The sequence below is a fragment of the Danio aesculapii genome, chromosome 20 (genome assembly GCF_903798145.1).
Source record: "Danio aesculapii chromosome 20, fDanAes4.1, whole genome shotgun sequence".
NCBI lineage: Eukaryota > Metazoa > Chordata > Actinopteri > Cypriniformes > Danionidae > Danio > Danio aesculapii.
Window position 1 is genome coordinate 32,912,787 of NC_079454.1, and position 23,147 is coordinate 32,935,933.

Consider the following 23,147-nt stretch of genomic DNA (forward strand, 5'->3'; position numbering starts at 1 on the left):
TCAAAATTAAATGCACATTAATAATACTATATAGCTTTAAAGTGAATTTGTATTTCTGTTTTATCAATTTTAATACTTAAACTTATTTTATTTCAAATGGTTGCCAATTCATAATTTCCAACAATAAATAACCTCATGTTTTACATTTAAAGTTCTTCCATCTAATATTTATATTTTATTTAAGTTAAATTGCAATCATTATAGGAAAATAGTCAAATAAATCACAATCTAAAGCTTATAAAGGAAGTATAATTCCCGAATCTTTCTTCCCTGCACAACCAACACAGGGTATTAAAAATGTGGAACAAATTTATATGATTTAGTGTTTATCTTTCAGCGTCTATTAAATAGAGTTCTGATCATCTGCGTGCGACTGCTAGATTCACACTGTAATTTTCACACAATAACTGAGTTGTTTGTGGTAAATAGAGCTTGATGAGCAATAGCGGGATCTGTTGAGACTGCTTGCGTGTTTTGACTCAAAGTTCTTTGAGCTTCCCGGATGCTATTGCTCAGTCAGATTCCCCCACCTCCTTAACGCTTCTTATCCTTCTTCTCACACTTTCTTTTCATCATTTTCCAATAGTGCTGCGTCTTTCTTTCTATCCTTCTTTCTCACTTTCTCTCGCCCGCTCTCCCTGTCACTCATGCTGGCAGGCCGGGGATGGAGTGATGCTTGGAGGTATGGAGCCAGATGGAGAAAAGGGATGGAGAGGTGTGTTATTCTCTCTGCTGTCATACTAGCTTAAAATGACTGGCAGCTTCATTGATAAGTATGAGCTCCAGGGCCTTGCAGCTCTCCCTCTCTCATGAACATAAAAACCCACAGAACAGATGTCAAACATAACTGACCACAGGAGAGTAGCTATGAATCAAACTGCAAAGACAATTGGCATATATTCCTGAATTCACAGTCGCATCTCTTGTGATTTTGCTGGAATATACCTGGTCTTGCTGCAGTGAGGATCTCTCTAACTAGGTATCCCTTCCATCCGGCCTGCAAGACTATTGCTGCCTGCATTTCCTTGTCTGTGGCCTGCCTGCCAGTCCAGCCCTCTGGAGTCTCATCTGCTATGGAGTGAAAGAACACATGGGAATATAAAGTTTTGCTAGGTGTAATATAACTGAAGCCAAAGAGAGACTGTTTGCTCAGTGTAAAAGATACTCACCTGATCGTGCTTCCAAGGGCTTTTCATTGCTACCATGTGGCGATGGGTCTCCAGTCAGAGTTTGAACTGCAAACAGCTCCTCAGATGTCAGTTTCCGTCCCAGAACAGAGAAAAACATATGATAGACTGCCTCACTGAACACCTGTATGAGACAGAAAAAATATATATGATAAATAATACATAAATACATCCAAGGCTGAAATCATTCATTCCCCAGAGGTATGAATAATTTCGACTTGACTATACTTATAAATATTCAAGCCTGAAATTATTCATACAAAATTAATTTACTGTACTTGACTGTATGTATAAAAATGTAATTTACTATAAGTTGCTGTGGTCTAACCTATGTGTCACAATCACCAGCGATGTAGCCCATGCAGATCGCTGGAGAGCAACAAATCTGCCACCAAATATATATACAAATCCCATCATACTTGTACTCAAACACCAGTTGCAGTTTACCCGATGATTACACACACACAGCTGGGAGCTGATCAAAGACTGATTACACAGACTATATACTGTACACTGCTTACATTCACACATACTTTGCAGAGTCTTGTTTTGCCCAGCGAACACTACAAAGCATTTTTCTGTTTGTCTTGGCGTGTATTTCGACTACGCTTTTTGGTATATCTATATGCTACTTTTGGCCCGTGTTTTTGACCACTGCCTGCATGACTTCTCTTTAAATAAACTGCACGTGGATCCTCATCTCTGCTGTCAGTGTCTGCGGCCTCACACTATGCCAGAACAAATGCTAGCACACAATAGTCCCTTCTGCATTGAAAAAACACTTCAACCAAAACTGAAAATTCTGTCATTATTTACTCACCCTTCACTTGTCACAAGCGTATCAGAGTTTCCTATTTCTGTTAAACAGTAGATAAATTATTTTGAAAAATGAAACATGTAACTGCTGACTTCCATAGTATTTGTTTTCCCTGCAAAGGCTGTCAGTGGTTACAAGTTTTTTTTAACAAATTTCAGAATATCTTTTGTGTTCAACAGAAAAAAGAAACAGAACCATAGCAACTTATAGTTATGGCTAACTTGAATAGTAAATGTTTAATTTTTATTTAACTTTCCCTAAATATTATCTATTAAACCAACCAACCATTCATTCATTCATTTTCCTTTGGCTTAGTCTTTATTTTAGAGGTCGCCACAGCGGAATGAACCGCCAACTATTCCAGCATACTTTTTACACAGCTGATGCCCTTTCAGCTCCAACCCAGCACCATGCTGGGAAACACCCATACATTCATACTCATACACTAAGGCCAATTTAGTTTATTCAATTCACCTATAGCGCATGTCTTTGGATTGTGGGGGAAACCAGAACACCCAGAGGAAACCCACGCAAATATGGGGAGAACATGCAAACTCCACACAGAAATGCCAACTGACCCAGCTAGGACTCGAATCTGCGACCTTCATGCTGTAAGGCGACAGTGCTAACCACTGAGCCACTATGCCGCTTAAACCAAACCAACCAACTAACTAACCAACCAACCAACCAACCAACCAACCAACCAACCAAAGAAAGAAAAGAAAGAAGAACAGAAGACAAAACTAAACTAAACTATACACAAAACTAAACAAACACACACACACAAACTAATTTAATAATAAAAATGAATGAATTAAAAATTTATAATTAATTAAAGAATAAAAGAAGTGTGAAAACAATGCATTTCAAATGAAACTATAAACATAAAAGAACAGCAATGACATATCACGGTTGCTTTGCTAGTACAAAGCTGGTGTGAACACAGCTGATGAGTCATAAAGAGCTCAAATTATGAAAGAGCACATATTTTATTAATTAAAATAATAAAGGTCTATCAGTGGATATATTTCACGGCTGGTAAAGTACAAAAAACACACACAAAAAAAGCTTTGCTTGTGTACAACATTTTGGTTACACGGCAATCTGATAGGATACTCTCCCATATTACCCTATGTATAACTTACCCTGACTCAGCGGTTAGCACTGTCGCCTCACAGAAAGAAGGTCGTTGGTTCGAGTCCCGGCTGGGTCATTTGGCATTACTGCGTGGAGTTTGCATGTTCTTCCCATTGTTCGTGTGGGTTTCCTCCGGGTGCTCCGGTTTCCCCCACAGTCCAAAGACGAGTGGTATAGGTGAATTAAATAAACTAAATTGGCCATAGTTTATGTGTGTGAATGAGTGTGTATGGGCGTTTCCCAGTACTGGGTTGCAGCTGGAAGGGCATCCGCTATGTAAAACATATGCTGAATAAGTTGGTGGTTCATTCCGCTGTGGCGAAGAAAAATGAATGAATGAATGAATGAATAACTCACCCTTTGCTGCTTTATGCCCATGCCATGTGCTTTCTCAAGTTCTTTGGTGGTCAATGGTAGTTCCTCTGGATCAGAAAAGCAGCTAATCACACAACCCAGAGCTCTCACGATCGTCACAGCCTGTTCACAGAATCTCAGACTCTCCTAATAATAAGCAGAAGAGAAATGAGAAGCACAAGAACTGCCATTTTAATATTTTTGACTGAGCAACAGGCAGATGACAGCCTAAAGGAATCATTTAACAGTGTTAACGTGGACATGCCTTGTCAAGGTATGGCATGACAGTTTCTTCATCACCAAACACAAAAGGAGACTTGCTGCAGAGATGTAGGTGGACGGCCAATGAAGCATTTGTATGCACTTGAAGGACATGGCGCCTAGTGAGAAAAAAAAACAATGAAGATGTTTAGAAAATGTTTTAAGTAACTGGTCTGAAATGTTCAGCTTTGGAAAGAGTACTGAAAAAATCACGCTTAAGTAAAATTACGTGTCGAAAAACAGGCTAAAAGTACATATGTTGTAAATAGTACTTAAAGTACACTACATGTAAAAAAAAAATGAACAATAGTAGTAGTAGTGACTAATTACATTAGTAGCGAGAGTAATGAGTGTAACACATCGAAAATGATCCCACCTTTTACCTTGCAATGAAAAATGTAGCCTAAACCAGTGGCATTTTTCTTGTAAGTGTTTCTGAATGTTTTACAGTTGATTTGATACCTTTATCTCAAACTGTGTTTTAAATTCAGTTAAGTGTGTACAGTGTATTAAACACATCCAAAATATGGATTCAACACCATGTATGAAAACAATAAAGGCTTAACTGTAAAAAACAAGCCTTGTGCATCTTAGAAAATAATATTCAGAATATTTTACAGTTGATTTAATACCTTTATTTCCAACTATGTTTAATTAATTTTAGTACTTATATTTTATTCAACATATTGAAAATATATATTCACTACAATACAGTATATAAAAACAAGGACATAACAGTACATTTGGATTCTTGTGCATCATAGACTAATATTTTGAATATTTTACAGTTGATTTGATATCTTAATAATAAACTATGAGTTTAACTTAACTGTGTACAGTGTATTAAACAACAAAAATATGGTTTCAAAATTGTAAATAAATAAAAAAATAAAGCCATGATTAAAAAACAAAGCCTTGTGCATTGTAGGGAATAATATTCTAAATATTTACACTTGATTTGATACCTTTATCTCAAACAGTGTTGTTGATTAATTGATTTTTATCATTTTGTAAATTACATTTTTGTATGATAAACTGAAGAGCTAATTTCAAAAAGAGTCTTGTGCAATATCAGGGATATTGTTCTGAACTTTTTGATAATGGTGTTATAAATTTATGTAGTTAAGATGTTTAATTAATCAACATAGTTTATTTATTTATTTATTTATTTTTTTTTTGAGAAATTAAGCCATGTGGCAATATAAAGGGCATATATTTATGTCTGTCTGATGTAGTTTCTTTGGTCACACTTTATTTTGATGGTCTGTTTGTTGAATTTAAGTTACATTGCATCTACATGCTACAACTAATTCTCATTAGAATTTAAGTAGACTGTTAGGTTGGGGTTAGGGTAAATTGACATGTACTTGCAAAGTTTCTTATAGTCAGTTAAATGTCTGTTGAAGGAGAACTATCAGCAGATATTAAGCCGACAGTCTACTAATACTCAAATGGACCATCAAAATAAAGAGTTACCATTTATTTTAACAGGTACTGCTATAACAGTACACAGAATTAGACACAATCATAACACAACAATATATAAATTTGACAAAATTTAACAGGTCCAAACAGTCTAATTGGTTTAAAACCAAAAGTCTAATAAATATCAAACTTCAAACTTACTTTACCGACATTTAATAGAAAATTATACATTTTAAAACCATTTAGTAAAAGTACACTTTGCACATGCGTGTGTTGATTTAAATTTAATCAAGCAATACACTGGATCATGTCATGCCTTCACTTATAGCCGGGAGTAACTGCTGATAATATTAGAATCATATATCCAGCATATGATCATCATATGACTGAGTATATACTGTATGGCCCACTAAGAAGTTGCCTGCAGCCACTGACCAGAGATCTAAATGTTATGTTCAGAATACAGCTAATTCACAATTTCTAATTAGACTGTTTTTCAAGACCATGCACAATTTCTAGTGATGATGTATGCACTTTGTGAATTTACTTTAGGCAGCAGTCAGCAAAATCTGCTTGTCCATAAACACTATTATTACAATTTCACTCTTATGCCTTTCAAGCACTCTCAAACCCCCCACAGCAGCAGACTGCCTCTACAGTAACCTATTATCTTCACATCATTTGCCAATAGAAATCTAAAGAAATCAGCATTTTCTTTGTAACAGAACAGCGTAAAGTAAAAATAGACAAAGACAGAAGACAGAGAAAAAACTCAAAAAAAAAGTTTTACATTTTGAATTGAATTGACAAACCTGCTGTTGGGTTGAAACTTAAAACTTTACATTTAAATAATTTTGATAAAATAACTGAAGCCACTCAGCATTTCTTTAAAAGAACAGAACAGAAAGAGTATGTGAGAAGTACTGTGCATAAAGCCTTTTGGTAAAATCTGCTTATAAGTACTTTTCCTAAATGTATAAATGTCAAAATAATTCAGAAGTGCCTACACTTGCCCCCTTCTTCCTTCAGTGTGACCTCTGAATGTAGGCTCTCAGCTTTTAGGCCACTATGCAGCTAGAAATAGCAGACTGGGTCATTTCTCTCTCGCTTTCTGTATCTCAACCCATCTTTTTATCTCTCTCCTCTGTTCTGGGCTTCTAAAAGAGAGCTAAATACATTTCAAGAGCCTTGATAAGGTTTTCATTTGTATCTGAAAAACTGCAATACAGAGCCGATGTCAAGGCTGAGGACCACTACTTAAAAACACTTTCATTTTTCTGTTTTACTATAATCACTTTAATACAAAAGAACTGAACATAAATATCTGTATGATTAAAAAACATTCAATAAAAGCACCTTGAGCTCCTGTGAATGTAAGAACTGATATGGTAAATTATTTTATATAGATAAAATCAAAGCTTTACAATTCCATGCAACTTGAAAATATCATCAATTGCATGTAATTTTAATAAAACATTTAAAAAAAAAAAGTTTTTTTTAACTAAAATAATCCAACAATTAAATAGGTATAATATAGCTGTTGCGAGTCATTTGTTTTAGTACCCATCAGACCCACTAGAGGGCACTTCAGCCATTCACCCAGACTACACCTACCATTATGCTTTGCATCTCACAGCTGAAACAGTTTACCAATCTGCACACTGAATACAATGACACAGCTGCAGCACATTACACACAATTTAGGCCCCACACTCACACACCATCATTGTGTGATATCGTATTGTGTTTATTTCATGTCTTGTCACACTAGAGTTTGTGCAAACGAAATTACGTCGCACTGTGGTGCAAAAAGGGGCGGGGTTAAACTAGATGAGACATTTAAAAAGTGAGTGATTGCTCCATTTTATACATTTCTGTACAGAGATGTCATGTTTTGAACTTCAGTTAGTCTAACGGAATCATGTGATGCAATTTCGTAGGGCAGAGTTCACCAAGCTTGAACTTTCCAATGTAGTTAACTGCGAAACTTGTCGCACAAGCTTGTGTTTCCAGTCTGTCACAGTCGCATGCATATGAATGGAAGTCTATGGGACCAAAAGTGCAATGTGACCGCGGCTTAAAGGCCCATGCACACAGAGACTTTTTTTGCTCGCGTTTTCCGTCGACGTTTAACGCCTCGTGACTAAATAAAGGGGGCCAATGTGATCGTGCACACCAACGCGAAACACGGCAGGCGTAAAAGCGCCATTTTTTTTAAACACCTCATGCGAAACGAAAAGTGCCCCGGTGTGTACGAGCCTTTAGTCTTTAGGCTCGTACACACTGGGACGTTTTTCATTTGCAAGTATCGTCAGCGTCACGTGAACAAAAGTGTCAATCTGATTGGTGGAAAAGGGTTTGATGCCGCGCGTCAAAACAAAAAAAAAAGAGCATGAGGCGTTTCTTAAAAAATGATGCTTTTACGCCTGGCATTTTGCGCGTTGGTGTACACGATCACATTGGTGCCCTTTATTTAGTCACAAGGCCTTAAACATTGACCGAAAACGCGAGCAAAAAGTGTCCCGGTGTAAACGGGCTTTGTGTCAGTGATTCTTGGACTGTTTCTTGTTTTATGATTGTTTGCCACCTGACCTGACCTTTGCCTGACTATTGAATTACTCTTGTGGATTACCCCTTATGTTATCGGTTTACTGCTGTTTTGGCCCCTGCCTGCTGACCATTCTCTATATTAATAAAAGCTGCATGTGTAACTACTTTGCCACGCCCTCATTCATAACAATGGCTACTAATTTTTTAATTAAACAACACAATTGTGAAAGAAGGTTCATTTTCACAATTGAACTGACCACCAGTTGACTTGAAACTAGGCTTATGACAGTATCAAATTTTCTTCTTGCGATTAAACGCGGTACATATTATTATCATGATATTGACCTAAGCAAAAAAAGGTTACTTTAACAGGTATATTAACAAAAAATACTTAGTGTACTGCTTTATTGTATATACATGCTCAGAGTAAACATGTAAACTTGTAATCAGATTGCAACTATGATTCTAAGGCATTATTATGCATCAACTAAGAAATTAACATCACCTAAGATTAATGAAAGTTTTTGTAGTTTTCATCAGAAGTTTAGTTGAAGTTTAGCATCCGCTGCGTAAAACATATGCTGGATAAGTTGGCGGTTCATTCCGCTGTGGCGACCCCAGATTAATAAAGGGACTAAGCCGAAAATAAACTGAAAGAATGAATGAATTAATTAATTAATGATTTCAGCATGTAGTAGGCCAACATGTGGACATGCTCACATTTTAACTTTTAAGATAATCAATCAAGTCCCAAGCATATGATGCCATTATAAGCACCACTGAAAATGCAATGTGAATATTTTTCTAAAAGTTTAAATAAATAATCCTCCACTGTATTTTGAAGTTCTCACGATATCAATATTTAACTTGTTCATAATCAGTAATAAAATTTCAGCATATGTCTACTTGGAAGTTATGAGAAACACTATTCTTTTTTTAGGATCATGTGACAGCAATGCTGGTGATATATTTACCCAGGAGGAAGGGAGAGTAGCACAGCTTTACAAGCAGTGGTTTGGATCTGCACCACAGGAAGTTTAGAGATGATGCTTTTCCATGAAAAAGGCTTTGCTGTTAGACAACCAGGTCTGGTTGAAGACTCCTTTCCTAAGCACACAACAGACACAAATTTAGACAGAATCCTTGTTGTGAACATTATAAAATATGTACAGTATGCCCTTACTCTCTTCCACACTTTCTCCCCAGTGCACCAAGGCTGTGAAACCGATGACAATTTCTGTGGATAACAGGTTATCTGAAAACAGGAAGTAAGAACCTTTTCCGTCTGCAGACTGCGAGAAGAAAGAACAATAAGCAGAGGGTAAACTAAGGTAATTTTTCTGATGGCTACTATTATATTTAAAAATATTATAATCATGAAAAATATGATTATCAAGTTTTGGAAAACTTGTGATAAAATCCTTTAATATTGCGATTAGCTCACAAAAGGCTCGAATGTACTGTAAATGAATGTTTAAATAGACAATTAATAAGTTTATATTTAAATATACAGTTAAAGTTTATTGTATTTCTTTCATTTAAAGTGCGTGCTGCTCACTATTGAACAAATCACAAATCAAACTGCAATATCAGTAAGAAAAATCACAGTATATATAACTATTTTTGGCTTTTATAAAACAGTTTTATTCAATTCTGTTACAAACAACATATACATGGATCTCTGTGAGGTAGTTTTACCTTAAATTAGAAAATCAAATGTATCTATAAAAACACAAACAAATGTGCATGAGATAATAAAAATTTAAGCAAACAAATTCATAATATGGGCGGTATGGTGGCACAGTTGGTAGTGCTGTCGCCTTACAGCAAGAGGGTCACTGGTTCGAGCCCCGGCTGGGTCAGTTGGCATTTCTGTGTGGAGTTTACATGTTCTCCCGTGTTCGCGTGGGTTTCCTCCAGGTGCTCCGGTTTCCCTCACAAGTCCAAAGACATGCGCTATAGGTGAATTGGGTAAGCTAAATTGTCCGTAGTGTATGTGTGTGAATGAGAGTGTATGGGTGTTTCCCAGTGATGTGCTGCAGCTGGAAAGGCATCCGTTGGCGATGCATTCCGCTGTGGCGACCCCTGATTAATAAAGGGACTAAGCCGAAAAGAAAATGAATGAATGAATAAATTCATAATGCACGGATCCATCTTAATGTTGTTCATCACAAAATTACAATAAGCTACCATTTTTATTTGTTGTTTGTTGATTGTCAGATATAGAACTTAGTGGAATGCCTTGAGTGTGTGTGTGACGTTTATTTTTGAACATTTTCAGTTAATTTGAATAAAACCGTGATAATAATGATGACCTTTACATGAAATTTTCATTAATTACATCTCTATGTATTTCAGCTTTGAATGTAACCCAAGAGACACTAGAATACACACATAGACCATCACATAAACTCACACTTGTTGCAATTATCAAATATTAAATCAAACCATATTCTCAGTGGATACATCAAAATAAAGCCCAGCTCAATAGCATTAAAGCACAGTGGAAAGCGAAAAGCAAAAGCAGCCAGGTTATCATAAACCACCCATTGTGTGTCGATTTGTTTGTTTGTGCATTTGTGTGTGTGTGTGTTTGTACCTGTGTGTGAATATTTCCAGTCAAATCAGATTGTTTAGGAAGAGCAGCCACAGAGTGGGTGGAGGCCACAGTGTTGGACAATGCAGCAGCAGACAGTCGAGAGGAGATGGAGTTCTAACAGGGAATTGACACACTTTCATGTTCTTTCCACAAACAACACATCCCTCCCACCACAGATACCATAATTATACCGAAGCACAACTACAAATGCCACAACAACAGGTTTAGTTCATTCTTGCATTAGATGTTTTTATGACATTCTGAATGTCATCAATATAATTGGCACAAGAGCCCAGCCCAACCATAGAGGGAGAACAAATTTCTGTTACCATAGCTACAAAAGCATGCCTATTGGGAAATTAAGAGTGATAGAGAAATGCTTTTTTAATTAAATAATAAGCTTGTTTGTGGTTGTGGCACTTTTAAATAAAGCAAAAGTAAAGTTTTTAGCCATTCAGCAGAACAAAAAAGCAAAAAAAGTACACTACCTGACAAAAGTCTTGTTGTCGATCCAAGTTGTAAGAGCAACAAATAATAACTTGACTTCTAGTTGATCATTTGGAAAAGTGGCAAAAGGTAGATCTGTTGAACTGCAACCCAATTTATCACAAATACTGCAGATCTATTGGAACCCACAAGGAGCCAATATTCTTACAGAAATCAGTCAAGTTTGTTGAAGGAAAAATCATGGTTTGGGGTTACATTCAGTATGGGGGTGTGCGAGAGATGTGCAGAGATGTGCATTTGTGCTGCCCTTTACATTACAAACCACAGAAGAGGGTAAATTCTCCAGCAGGATAGTGCACCTTTTCATACTTCAGCCTCCACATCAAAGTTCCTTAAAGCAAAGTAGGTCAAGGTGCTCCAGCATTGGCCTGCCCAGTCACCAGACATGAACATTGTTGAGCATGTCTGAGGTAAAAAGGAGGCATTGAAGATGAATCCTAAGAATCTTGATGAACTCTGGGAGTCCTGCAAGAATGCTTTCTTTGCCATTTCAGATGACTTTATTAATAAGTTATTTGAGTCATTGCAGTGATGTATGGATGCAGTTGTCCAAGATCACGGGAGTCATCCACAATATTAATTCTTTTTCCACTGCAACATGAGTTCATATTCTATACTGTACATTATTTCTGTTAGGTGACAAGACTTTTGTCTAAGCAAAGTCCGACCTTACTGACCTAATTAAATAATAAAAAAATCAAGGCATGATTATATTTTATTTTGGTAAAATAAGCACAATCTAGAGGTCTTTGCCTTTCATATAAGCCACTTCTGATACCAAATTATCAGCTAGAAGTCAAGTTATTATTTGTTGTTCCAAAAACTTCGAGAGGCGACAAGACTTTTGTCAGGTAGTGTATAGCCAGTACATATATACTGAAAGTAATAATAATCTTTCTTTACACATACAGATATGGAAAAAGACACTTTAAATCTCTGGATTTATGATTTACGGTTTTGTTAAAGCTTACATTTTTCCAAATAAAAAAAAAGTTATCTAGAACATTTCATTTTATGCATATAATGGCAGTCACAAAAAAGATAGCAAAATAAGAGTTAAGAAATCTATATTTAGTGGAAGAAACCAGATTTTTAATAACAAAAAGTTGTATTTTGACCAATAATATATACCGTGGTGCAAAAAGGTGTTTGACTCCGCACTGATTTATTTATTTATTTTTTACATATTTGTCCATTTTAATGTTTCATAGTCAAACAAATTTAAATACTATTCAAAGATAACACAAGTAAACACATCATGCATGTAGCTTTGGGTTTGTTTCCCCTTAATAATAAAAACCTTCATTTCAAAACAGCACGTTGTGTTTAATTCTGTTATCTTTGACTAATATTTAGGGCGCACTCACACTATGCCATCAGAACCGTGTCCAGGTGTGTTTCCCGATTTGTTTGAGAATTCTGAGTACTCTAAATCGGGCTCAGGCGCGGTTCAGTTGGCAGGCCCTGGCCCGGTTTACTGGGGCTTTGGTGTGATGCACATGTAGTGTGAGTGCAAAGCTGCAGCACAACAACTTTTATGATAATTTATTAGCGTCACAAGTGGTGGATCTGTTCGGCAAAGTGTTTGACTGCATGTCACTGCATGTCCAAAATGACTAAAAATAATACAAAACGATATAACTAAATCAATCTCCACTGTGCTGAGCGAGAGCGCTTCTCTCTGTTAAACTGAACAGTCACATCATTGATGATATAAGCACGCTCAGGTGCGTTTGCTAAAAAATGCAATGTGAGTGCAGGCCGAGGGGGAGAGGGGATGGGGACAATTGCACTTTGGCACGGTTCAAGGCAACTGTACCTAATGTGAGTACGCCCTTAAATTTGCTTGATGATCTGAAACATTATGAAAGAATAAGCAATCAGTATAGGGGGAAAACACTTTTTCACACCCCTATACTACTTTCAATATATATAAATATATATACATTTAAGCAGAAACACTTCATATTAAACAGCTACACTCTTTTGTTTTAAAATCTTACCTTAAAGTGTGATGTTTTGAATTGATGGGGATACATGTTTGGCTTGTGGAAAATCAGCAGTGTCCTACAATGCATGATTATTTGCATATTTCAGCCAGCAGCTTAATCAGAATTTAAGAGCATGAGCAGTTAATATGACAACATAGCAAAGGATTAGCATAATATGGCTTAGACGTTGGCTAAAGATGATTGACTCTTACTGGAAACATTTAGTGAAGTTGTGCAGGTCCACCCAGGTCTTCAGCAGCAGGGGTTTGTTTGAAGCTAATGCATCCTGGGACTGAAACAAACTGGACTCCTTACCAGTTTGTACTCTCGCGTTGTCTTTTCTGTCTGTCTCTTTGTCAGGGGCTGCAGTTGACTCTACTCCTTCTGTATCTTAAAGATTTCACAGAGAAAAATGGGGGCAGGGGATTATACAACAATTTCAAAAAACTATTTTTATTTTATTTTATTTTTTCATTCAATCTAATGCTTTACTATTCTTTTTTATTTATTAACAGATTTTTTTGTTCAGATCTTTTTATTGACATTTTACTCAATAAAAAATGAAAAGATTTGAAAAATAGAGACAAATCATCTTTGCTCCACAACAGTCAGTTACAGTAAGTAATGCAATGTTGACAAGAATACAAATTAGTGACCTTGGCTTTTTCAATGCTGAAATGCTAGAGCTGTTTTACAGTACATATAATATGTTGTAACAGATGTTTGAACTGATTTGTAATTTCCTACAGAAACATTTGATAAGAGACTCTCTAAATTGATATTAAGAGATGTGTTAGAAACACTAGTAAATTTTTTTGGTTGCTTTTTTTATTTATTTATTTTTACAAAAAAATAATATATATAAAAATGTGAAATACAATCAATCTTATGCAAATATTTTACATTGCACAACTAGCATTAAATAGGATCTGTGTTGAAGATGGGCCATTGGATGATTAGTTAATAACAAACACCCAAAGTGGTAATATGGGCACAAACTCAAAGCAGTGTGCATTTCTAATAATTGAATCAATTATTTTGCTAGTAGTTACAACACCTCAAGATAGGGCATATTTTAGGTTTCACCCTTAAAAATCTAAAAGGGTAACTAGTTTCTAATTTTAATCCTAATATTTAATATATCAATTTGCTTAGTGCCTTTGTGGGCTTTGGTTCATTTAGGTTTTAACTATTTGGCAAAGCAATGAAGATCTGTAATGACGACAAGACTGGCCTAGAACTTTACTTGTACATTCCCTTGAAATTACTTCAAACTTTCTGTTTATTTGAATTTTTTAAGTTATTAGTTGGCCCACACATTATCTGAGCACACAAAAACATCACTTTTAGCCCATCATTGAGTCTATTTATTTACTTGTGTAAATGTGTGTACATTTTTATTTAGTTAGTTTTTTATTTTAGTAATATTATTGACTAATATAAAAATGTTTAAATTATTTATTTACAATATAATTTGTAAAGTAATATTTTAAGTCTTTTAGAATAGATAGATATTATATGAGAGACTTGCTTTGTTTACCAAATAATTGTTTACCAAGTAAATAATAAATAAGAGTTAAAAATTTATTATTTTTTTTATTTCAAATGTTAAGTTTTTAGTATCCCTGCAGAGTTTTTCCTGCTAAAATCTGCAGATTTTTTTTTTTACAAAACTCCAAAAAAGACCACAGATTCTGTCTGGCCCTAGTTATGAGTAACTAATAAAGTTATGGTAACTAATAACCTTAACTTTTCCGAATTTGATTATATTGCAATAATGTGACCTTCTGTAAAGCTGCTTTGAAACAATAATTATTGTGAAAAGCACTAAACAAACAAGCTTGAATTGAATTATTCAGCCAATCAGAAGCGAGCATTCAACAGGGGGACTTGGCATTTGGAAAAATGTTAAGACAGAAAGAATGCACATTAAGCTTAACAATATGAATTTAGACAGCAGACCTAAAAAAAACACCTAAAAACCTAAAACTGATTTCCATTTAAGGATGACTGTAAAGACAACAATCAAGAAACTTCTTTGGAAAAGAAAGAAAAAAAAACTGTTAAACCAGCCTAAGCCAGTTTTCTGAGATAAATATTTTTTTCTAGGATAGATTAGCTTTCTAGGCCGATGGGGACTTCTGTGCAGGTAATAAAATGAATCAGTGAATCGTTTATTGAAGTGGTTCATTGGCATTCTAGGGAAGCGTATTAGTTCAAATTACGTTGCTGCTACTTATTTGAAAAGTACTGTAGTTTGCTTCTTGAAAATGTGGTTGTGTTTGCAGTAACTCTGAAAACACTGCACAAAAAATAATAACATGACTCTTCATGAGGATACCATGATTAACTCAGTCAGTAGCAATCAGTAAAGCTCATTAAGCCAATCAGTGGCACCGTATTGAATTTATAGATGCTTATTCATTGATGTCACTCAATTACTTATGCCAATTTTGTGAAATACTGTTATACAGTGCAGCTTTAACTCATTACACGGAGCTGTGCTGACGTATTAAACCATGATAACGCAGAAGCCGTCCCGAAGCCATTCAATCCATTTACTTATCCACAGGTGTTACCAAGCAACACACTGGGCTCTCTGGGAAAGCACATAATTGGCCTGTCGTGATGAGGGGTGAGCACACGATCATGATCACAGAGATACAGATGAGGCCACGCATGTGTGTATGTGTGTGTGCATCTGTGTTTGTGCTGATGAGCAGAAGATGGATTGAATAGAGGAAGAGAGGGATAAATGAGAAAGTGCAATGGTGAAGGCAGCCAGCTATCATATCATTACAGCAGCTATTAGCCTCACTGCTCTGATGGCCAAACAATGACTAGGGGAGATAAGTGAGGCGAATTATCGTCTGCCTTTACAAATTCATTCTTTTCACTTCACTTTCATTTGTACTGCACGCTGCAACAGAAGCACTCAAATGAAGACGTGTAATGCTTTCCCAATCTTTTAAATGGAAAAAAGGTTTGACATATTTACAGGTCAGCTTTTAACTCTGCAGGGATACTAAACCCGTACCAAGGCTAATATGAGAATTCCACTGAGCTTACTACCTAAACTTTTAAGCGTTTAAGTGAAGTTTATCTATAAACTACACTGTAATTCCCAAAAAGTTAAAGTTACTCAAACCATTTGAGGAAACCGATTGCAACAAATCATTTAAGCTCAAAAACTAATCCTAATGAGTACTGTGAACTTAATACAATTGAGTAAACAACGCAATTTGAGCACAGTAAAACCCAATAAATGAAGAGAACTCAAACCAACTGAGTACTGTAAAACTCAATAAGTTAAGGCAACTTAAACTGTTTGAGGAGACCGATTGCTACAAACCATTTGAGTTCAAAAACTAATCTTAATGAGATTACTGTGAACTTACTCCATTTAAGTTAAAGTAATGAGATATTTAATTAACTCATCACCTTCAACACTGAGCTCAAATGAGTAGAATTAAATTTCTGCAAATTTTGAGTTAACTACACTGATTACATTTGATAAAGTTGAGTGTTGGGTTTTACAGTGTAATTTCGAGAGGATCACGTGCTTATGATTTAACACATCCGGTGCTTATGATGTAACACATCCTCCAATCATATGATTCCTAAGTCACTATAAATAACCACAGTCTTCATTCCACAACTATCTTTGTCTGGAAACAAACTCCTTCCTCCTCTTCTCCTGCCCCTTTTCACCTAGATTGGGCGGTGCAGCGGCCCAGTGATTAGCACTGTTGCCTCACAGCAAGAACACAGCTGGTTCTGGTCCTCACTGGACCGGTTGGCGTTTTTGTGTGGAGTTTGCATGTTCTCTCTGTGTCATACCTGTCAACCCTCCCGTTTTTTCCAGGGATTCTCTCATATTTTCCAATTCTATCCTGCTATTATTCTGTATTTTCCCGTATTTCTCCTGTATTTTCAATCTTTCTATGAAGGGTGGCAATAAACATTAAAAAACGATCCTCTCTATATGCAACCCATACGGCAAGACGCCCCTTGCTCTTAAATGTGAGTCTGTTGCTTTCGTTTTATTTAAGCATAAAAACACTTGGAAATAAATATAAAAACAGCACGATTCCCTCTCATTTCATTACAGGTGACTGTCACCTGACACGCTCCATAGTGATAAATAGACACTGTTTCCCAAATGAATTCTGTGCACGCGATTTGAAACAGAGCAAAACTCTGGGTTTTGGGTGCATGTTTGAACAGACATATACACATAATAATAATAATAACATCTAAAGACGTCGATCTTGGTGGGTGGGGGTTTCAAACACAACTAATTTTGTCCTAAATGAGCATAAAATTTAGAAAAGCAATCGAATGCTTTCATTATAACATTAGATGTGTGCATTTTAAAGTGACACCTCTGTTATTTAATGTAATCAAATGAAAAATCTAAATAAATGCGATTTATTCGTTGCTCTTTAATCAGAATGTGTAAGTTATACAGTGAAAAAAAGATTAATGGGATAACTAATTATAATTATAATTATTATTATAATTATTATTATTATTATTATTAAAGGATAATTATTACTATTATCATGTGACCCCAAAGACTGGAGTATTGGCTATTTCACAAACAACTGACAGAGCAATGACTTAAATATGATTATTCACTTACAATAATGAGTCCTACAATTCTTCTTTACCTGTAGACTTTTTGTAGACCATTTGAATCAGTGAGTTATTGAAACGAGAACAGAAGAAACGAGAACAGAAGCAAACAGTTCTGTCTATTTCACATATTAATGTATAACTATATAACTGCTAGATGAGTAGATTGCAATTTTTCCAGTTAAATTTTCTTTTAACTCGGCTAGATTTTTGAAAAATACATGTAAAAGTACAAAATTTTGTTTTGTGGCATGAAATTAAGTAAAAGTTACCAACAATAAAATTACTCAGATACTTAAAAATGTACATCAGTGAAGTAACACTTTAGTTTAGGTCACAATTCATGCCATTAACTACTGGCTTATTACCTGCCTATTATTAAGATATTAACTGTTCATTCACTGATTATTAACTCTTCATTTGCAGTTGATCAACAGAATGATCTTATTCTGATCCTGCCCAAAACCCAAACCCAACTATTAATAAACAGCTAATTAATAGTTTATTACACCGGTAGTGTTATAGTTAATGGTTTGTTAATAACATGTGACCTAAACTAAAGTGTTACCAAAATATTTAGTTACCACTCACCACTGTTTAAAATTCAGTTTTGCCATTACAAAAAAAAAAATAAACATACAAAAAAATGATTGAAACAGAAAGCAGTAGTTTAAAATGGTCATAATAGTATAATAGTTGCATAATATTATTTGTTGAACCTTATTTTTGATTTAATCAAACTAGATGTTTGGTAACATTTTAAAATAAGATTGTATTAGTTAATTTTAGTTAAAGTATTTACTTAAATGAACAATACATTTATTAGCATATTATTAATCTTTGTAAAGGTTAGTTAATGGAAATAAAGTTCTTTAGTTAACTCACAGTAGTGTATAAACTAATGATAAGCATGAATGGATTTTATTAATGCACTAGTAAATGTTGAACTATAATTATTATATATTCATATTATCTTTTCATAAATAGCTCACATTAGTACATACATTAACTAATTAGATTAAGATTAACTAATGAAACCTTATTCTTAAGTGTGACAACACTTTCAAACCACACACACAAACACAAACACACACACACACACGAAATCCAGACTAATATTCTAAGATTATTTCAAACACATTACAGTGAATGCTAAGTGTTTGAGAGATAAGCCGAACAGAGATGTGGCATTGCTTATGGAGGCACGTCTCACCATTGGCGATGCTGTTGTCCTTTTTCTTGTCCTCTGCTGGTACCTGGGGGAAAATAGGGGGGATAAAAAGTGCACAGGGTGAGCTGGGAGAGACATGGCAGAGGAGGGCAGTGGAGACAGAGGACGTCCACATTCATCCAGTCAGCATGTGCTGAGCTTGTTTGGCTTCCGGAACGCCATGAGAGATCCTCTAATCTGACATCTGGACTCGCACCAGAGAGGGTTTTCTCCTTCAATTAACTGCTCACAGAAGAGCGAGCGCCATAAACATTAAGGCAACTTGGATGGCTACGGATTTAGGTGACATGGTTTTTGAATAGCAGGCTAACTAAGACAATGTTCAAGTTTTTTTACACTTTAAGTAAACTAGAGTGGTGCCATGGAAACAATCCAGATAAAGGCTTTACGAAACTTCTCCAATGTGCCCCTTTTTCCAAATTGAGCCCAACCTCATGTCACTTAGAAAGCCTTTTAAAGCCTGAAGAGTCGCCCGACTGTGCAATTTAAATGTGGAGGACAATTAGGGGCTCTCTCTACGCCACATCTAACGAACGACAGGGCCACTGATTCAGAGATAGACTGTGACTCACCGTGAATCTGAGGTGAGAAAAAGGGGACATATATACAGAAGAGAAGAGAAGAGAAGAGAAGAGAAGAGGAGAGAAGAGGAGAGAAGAGAAGAGAAGAGAAGAGAAGAGAAGAGAAGAGAAGAGAAGAGAAGAGAAGAGAAGAGAAGAGAAGAGAAGAGAAGAGAAGAGAAGAGAAGAGAAGAGAAGAGAGTAGTCTGATTTGTTAATGTGGTTGTAAACACCTCAGGATGCATTCCACACATTACTGTGGTCAAACAACTCATGTTTGTGTCTAATTCATCTTAAAGCATAATCAAAAACTCAATATGTCTAAACTATGTCTGGTGACCTTACCACTCGTTCTTCATGACAAGATCTTAAAAGGAGAGTTCACCCAAGAATGATAGTTCACCCTGGCAGCATTTATGTACTGTATTCTGAGCTTTTTGTTTATTCCAAATATCTTCAATTGTGTTCCAAGGATGAATAAAAGTGTTCATGGCATGATTAATTAACAACAAAATGTTTTCTTTTTTTCTGTGAGAAATCTTACATTAAGGGTAGTTTGGCAGCAGTGGTTTTTCTTATACACTATTGTAGTTGGTACTGTGTGTAACATTTCGAATTAGCAGTTACATTTTTATTTATAATTTATATTTTATTTAGTTACAATTTTTGATTTAGTTTTAGTAATTTTATCTCTTCAACTTTGTTTTATTTTAGTTTGCAAATGGATTCATTTTAATTTATGTTCATTTTATTCCATTAACACAGTTATTACAAGACTGTCTGGAATACTCGATTCTGATTGGTCGGACACGACATTCCAAGGTATGCTATTCTGAAATAACAACCTCTGAATAACATACTGTAGGCTCATCCGCGAACATCGAATACAATTTTATTGACCATGTATACGTTCATATCCATATCCTTAAATAACCAATCATATATACAGTTGAAGTCAGAATTATTAGCCCCCCTTTGATTTTTTTTTTCCTTTTAAAATATTTCCCAAATTATGTTTAGCAGAGCAAGGGATTTTTCACAGTATGTCTGATAACATTTATTTCTTCTGGAAAAAGTCTTATTTGTTTAATTTCGGCTAGAATAAAAGCAGTTTTAAATTTTAAACTTTTTTTCGAAAGTTTTTTCGACCATTTTACAGTAACCGCCTAATTACCCTAACCTGCCTAGTTAACCTAATTATCCTAGTTAAGCCTTTAAATGTCACTTTAAGCTGTATAGAAGTGTCTTGAAAAATATGTGGAAAACAATTATTTACTGTCATCATGGCAAAGATAAAAGAAATCAGTTATTAGAAATGGGCTATTAAAACTATTGTGTTTGGAAATATGTTAAAACAATCTCTCCGTTAAACAGAAAGTGAGGAAAAAATAAACAGGGTGGCTAATAATTCAGGGGGGCTAATAATTCTGACTTCAACTGTATCTGCTTGTCTGTAACATGGTATTTTTAAACTTTTTTTGGTGCCAACTTGTGAATGAATAAGTAGATTAGTATGCTTTATTTAGGCAATTTCATTTCTGTCAGCTTTGCGTTTTTGACTGTTTGGCGCCATCTTGTGGCTGAATAATTCAGAAGTTAGTGTATACTCTATCAGCTGTTTTCGCTGCTGTCAACTTTATATTTAATTAAAAAATAATAAATTATCACAGCTCCGAACAATTTTTTGTGTCTAATTTTTGCTTCGTGGCAAGTAACAAGCAGGATAAAGTACACCCAGGATGATTGTTTTCACATAATAAAGCCCTTCAGTCTTATACAACATAGTTACAACATCATTAAAGATGACACAGGCTCATTCTGAAAAGGTAGCCCTATATACGTTTCTGGAGATCGCGAATTATGTAGCCAGAAGTACGTATGGGTCAATCTCTGCTTTTTAAAATACTATTGGTTGGGTTTAGGGTAGGAGGAGGGTGGGCCAGTCGATCGGTCAGTCAGTCAGTCATACAGTCGGTCAAACAGTCAGTCGACAGCGGCCTCTGGTGGATTTCCGTGAGAACAGCAGGCCGTATGGCACTAGCAAGAAAAATTTGAGATCTGAAAAAGCGAACATAGTGGCCACTGGTGGATTTGCGAAAACAAAAACTGCAAAAAATGTAGCTTCTGGGACATATTTGGCGCTCTCCAGAAATGTATATAGTGGTACGTTTTCAGAATGAGGTTGATTAGAGAACATCCATTTCACTGAATAACAAGAAACAGTCCAAAATCTAACCAGAAATGTCAGAAGACTTTGATTAAGTGAACATGAACTGTGTGGACCACTTCATAACACTGATTTTATAGTCAGTTCTCATTCACTTTCATTATATGCAAAACTGTCACCAATATAACTAATCAGTCTTCTTATGTCTTCCACATAAATTTAAATGGCTTTGAAACAACTGTAAATAATGTACTTTTTTTTTTAATAATGATTTTTTTAATTTTTTTTTTTTTTGACTGAACTATTCCTGTAAAGTTCCAGGTTCCCAAAGGCATGAATGCATGGACACTTATCTTACAAACCACACTAAAGCTATCCGATCTGAGCTGACCCCCCTATGAGACATCCACTCTGATGACTGACAGGCTAATTGTGCAGCTTTTTATATCATTTCTGAGGACACGACTTGTCCTTTTATGTAACGAGGCACGCGTGTTTTACCATTCTCTCATTCTCTCATTCTCTCTCTCTCTCTCTCTCTCTCTCTCTCTCTCTCTCTCTCTCTCTCTCTCTCTCTCTCTCTCTCTCTCTCTCTCTCTCTCTCTCTCTCTCTCTCTCTCTCTCTCTCTCTCTCTCTCTCTCTCTCTCTCTCTCTCTCTCTCTCTCTCTCTCTCTCTCTCTCTCTCTCTCTCTCTCTCTCTCTCTCACTCACTCACTCACTCTGCTTTCCCCATCTCTCTAATACTGGATCTGCTAAAGGCGCTCTCTTGATTAGGGAGACATGCAGAGTGACATTGGAGCTGGAAAGAGAGAGGCGTTAGAAGATGTCATAGCATGTCTCGGCCTCCTGGCCACCAGTCACACTACAGCCAGAGAGCAGAACATTTTGATGCACAGCACACAACAGAACAGAATTCAACCCCTGGAGTACAGTGAAACCCTTGACTGTTCAGAGAGAGCAGACACAATTCACACCGCAAACAACAGAAGAACACTGAAAAGTTTGATCTAGGTATGATTTGAGATAAATGTTTTATTTTTAATCATCAAGGATGCAAGCAAAAGTGATAATGAAGGTTCATAGATTTACATATTATTTTAATATTTAAACTATTATTTATTATTTTGTTATTTAATTTTAGCTATTATTTTAAGCTTTCTATTAATCAGAGGAGCTTATTATTCAACGGACACAGTGCATCTGGAAAGTATTTATAGCGCTTCACTTTTCCCACATTTTTTTATCCTACAGCCTTATTCCAGAATGGATTAAATTCATTTATTTTCTGAAAATTCTACACACAATACTCCATAATGACAATGTGAAAAAAGATTTTTTTAAATTGTTGCAAATTTATTAAAAACAAAAAACCTGAAAAATCACATGTACATAAGTATTCACAGCCTTTGCTCAGTACTTTGTTGATGCACCTTTGGCAGCAATTAAAGCCTCAAGTCTTTTTTAATATGATGCCACAAGCTTGGCACACCTGTCTTTGGTTTTTTGCCCATTTCTTTTTTCAATACCTCTCAAGCTCTATCAGGTTGGATGGGAAGCGACGGTGTACAGCCATTTTCAGATCTCTCCAGAGATGTTTAATAGGATTTAGGTCTGGGCTCTGGCTGGGCCACTCAAGGACATTCACGGAGTTGTTGTGAAGCCACTCCATTGATATTTTGGCGGTATGCTTTGGGTCATTGTCCTGCTGGAAGATGAACCGTC

The 23,147-nt window shown here is 35.6% G+C and overlaps 1 protein-coding gene across 1 annotated transcript in view; it reads right to left on the reverse strand.

Annotated features, from left to right (window-relative positions):
• adgb (androglobin) overlaps nt 1-23,147 on the reverse strand; it is an 86,042-nt gene that overhangs the window by 20,928 nt on the left and 41,967 nt on the right. The window contains exons 13-22 of the mRNA XM_056481421.1: nt 18,680-18,722; nt 13,041-13,218; nt 12,841-12,904; nt 10,331-10,444; nt 8,915-9,023; nt 8,706-8,838; nt 3,761-3,875; nt 3,499-3,642; nt 1,170-1,311; nt 946-1,071 (exon numbers count right to left, since the gene is read on the reverse strand). Of these exons, the coding sequence (XP_056337396.1) occupies nt 946-1,071; nt 1,170-1,311; nt 3,499-3,642; nt 3,761-3,875; nt 8,706-8,838; nt 8,915-9,023; nt 10,331-10,444; nt 12,841-12,904; nt 13,041-13,218; nt 18,680-18,722 (1,168 nt within the window). The remainder of the gene's footprint in view (nt 1-945; nt 1,072-1,169; nt 1,312-3,498; nt 3,643-3,760; nt 3,876-8,705; nt 8,839-8,914; nt 9,024-10,330; nt 10,445-12,840; nt 12,905-13,040; nt 13,219-18,679; nt 18,723-23,147) is intronic.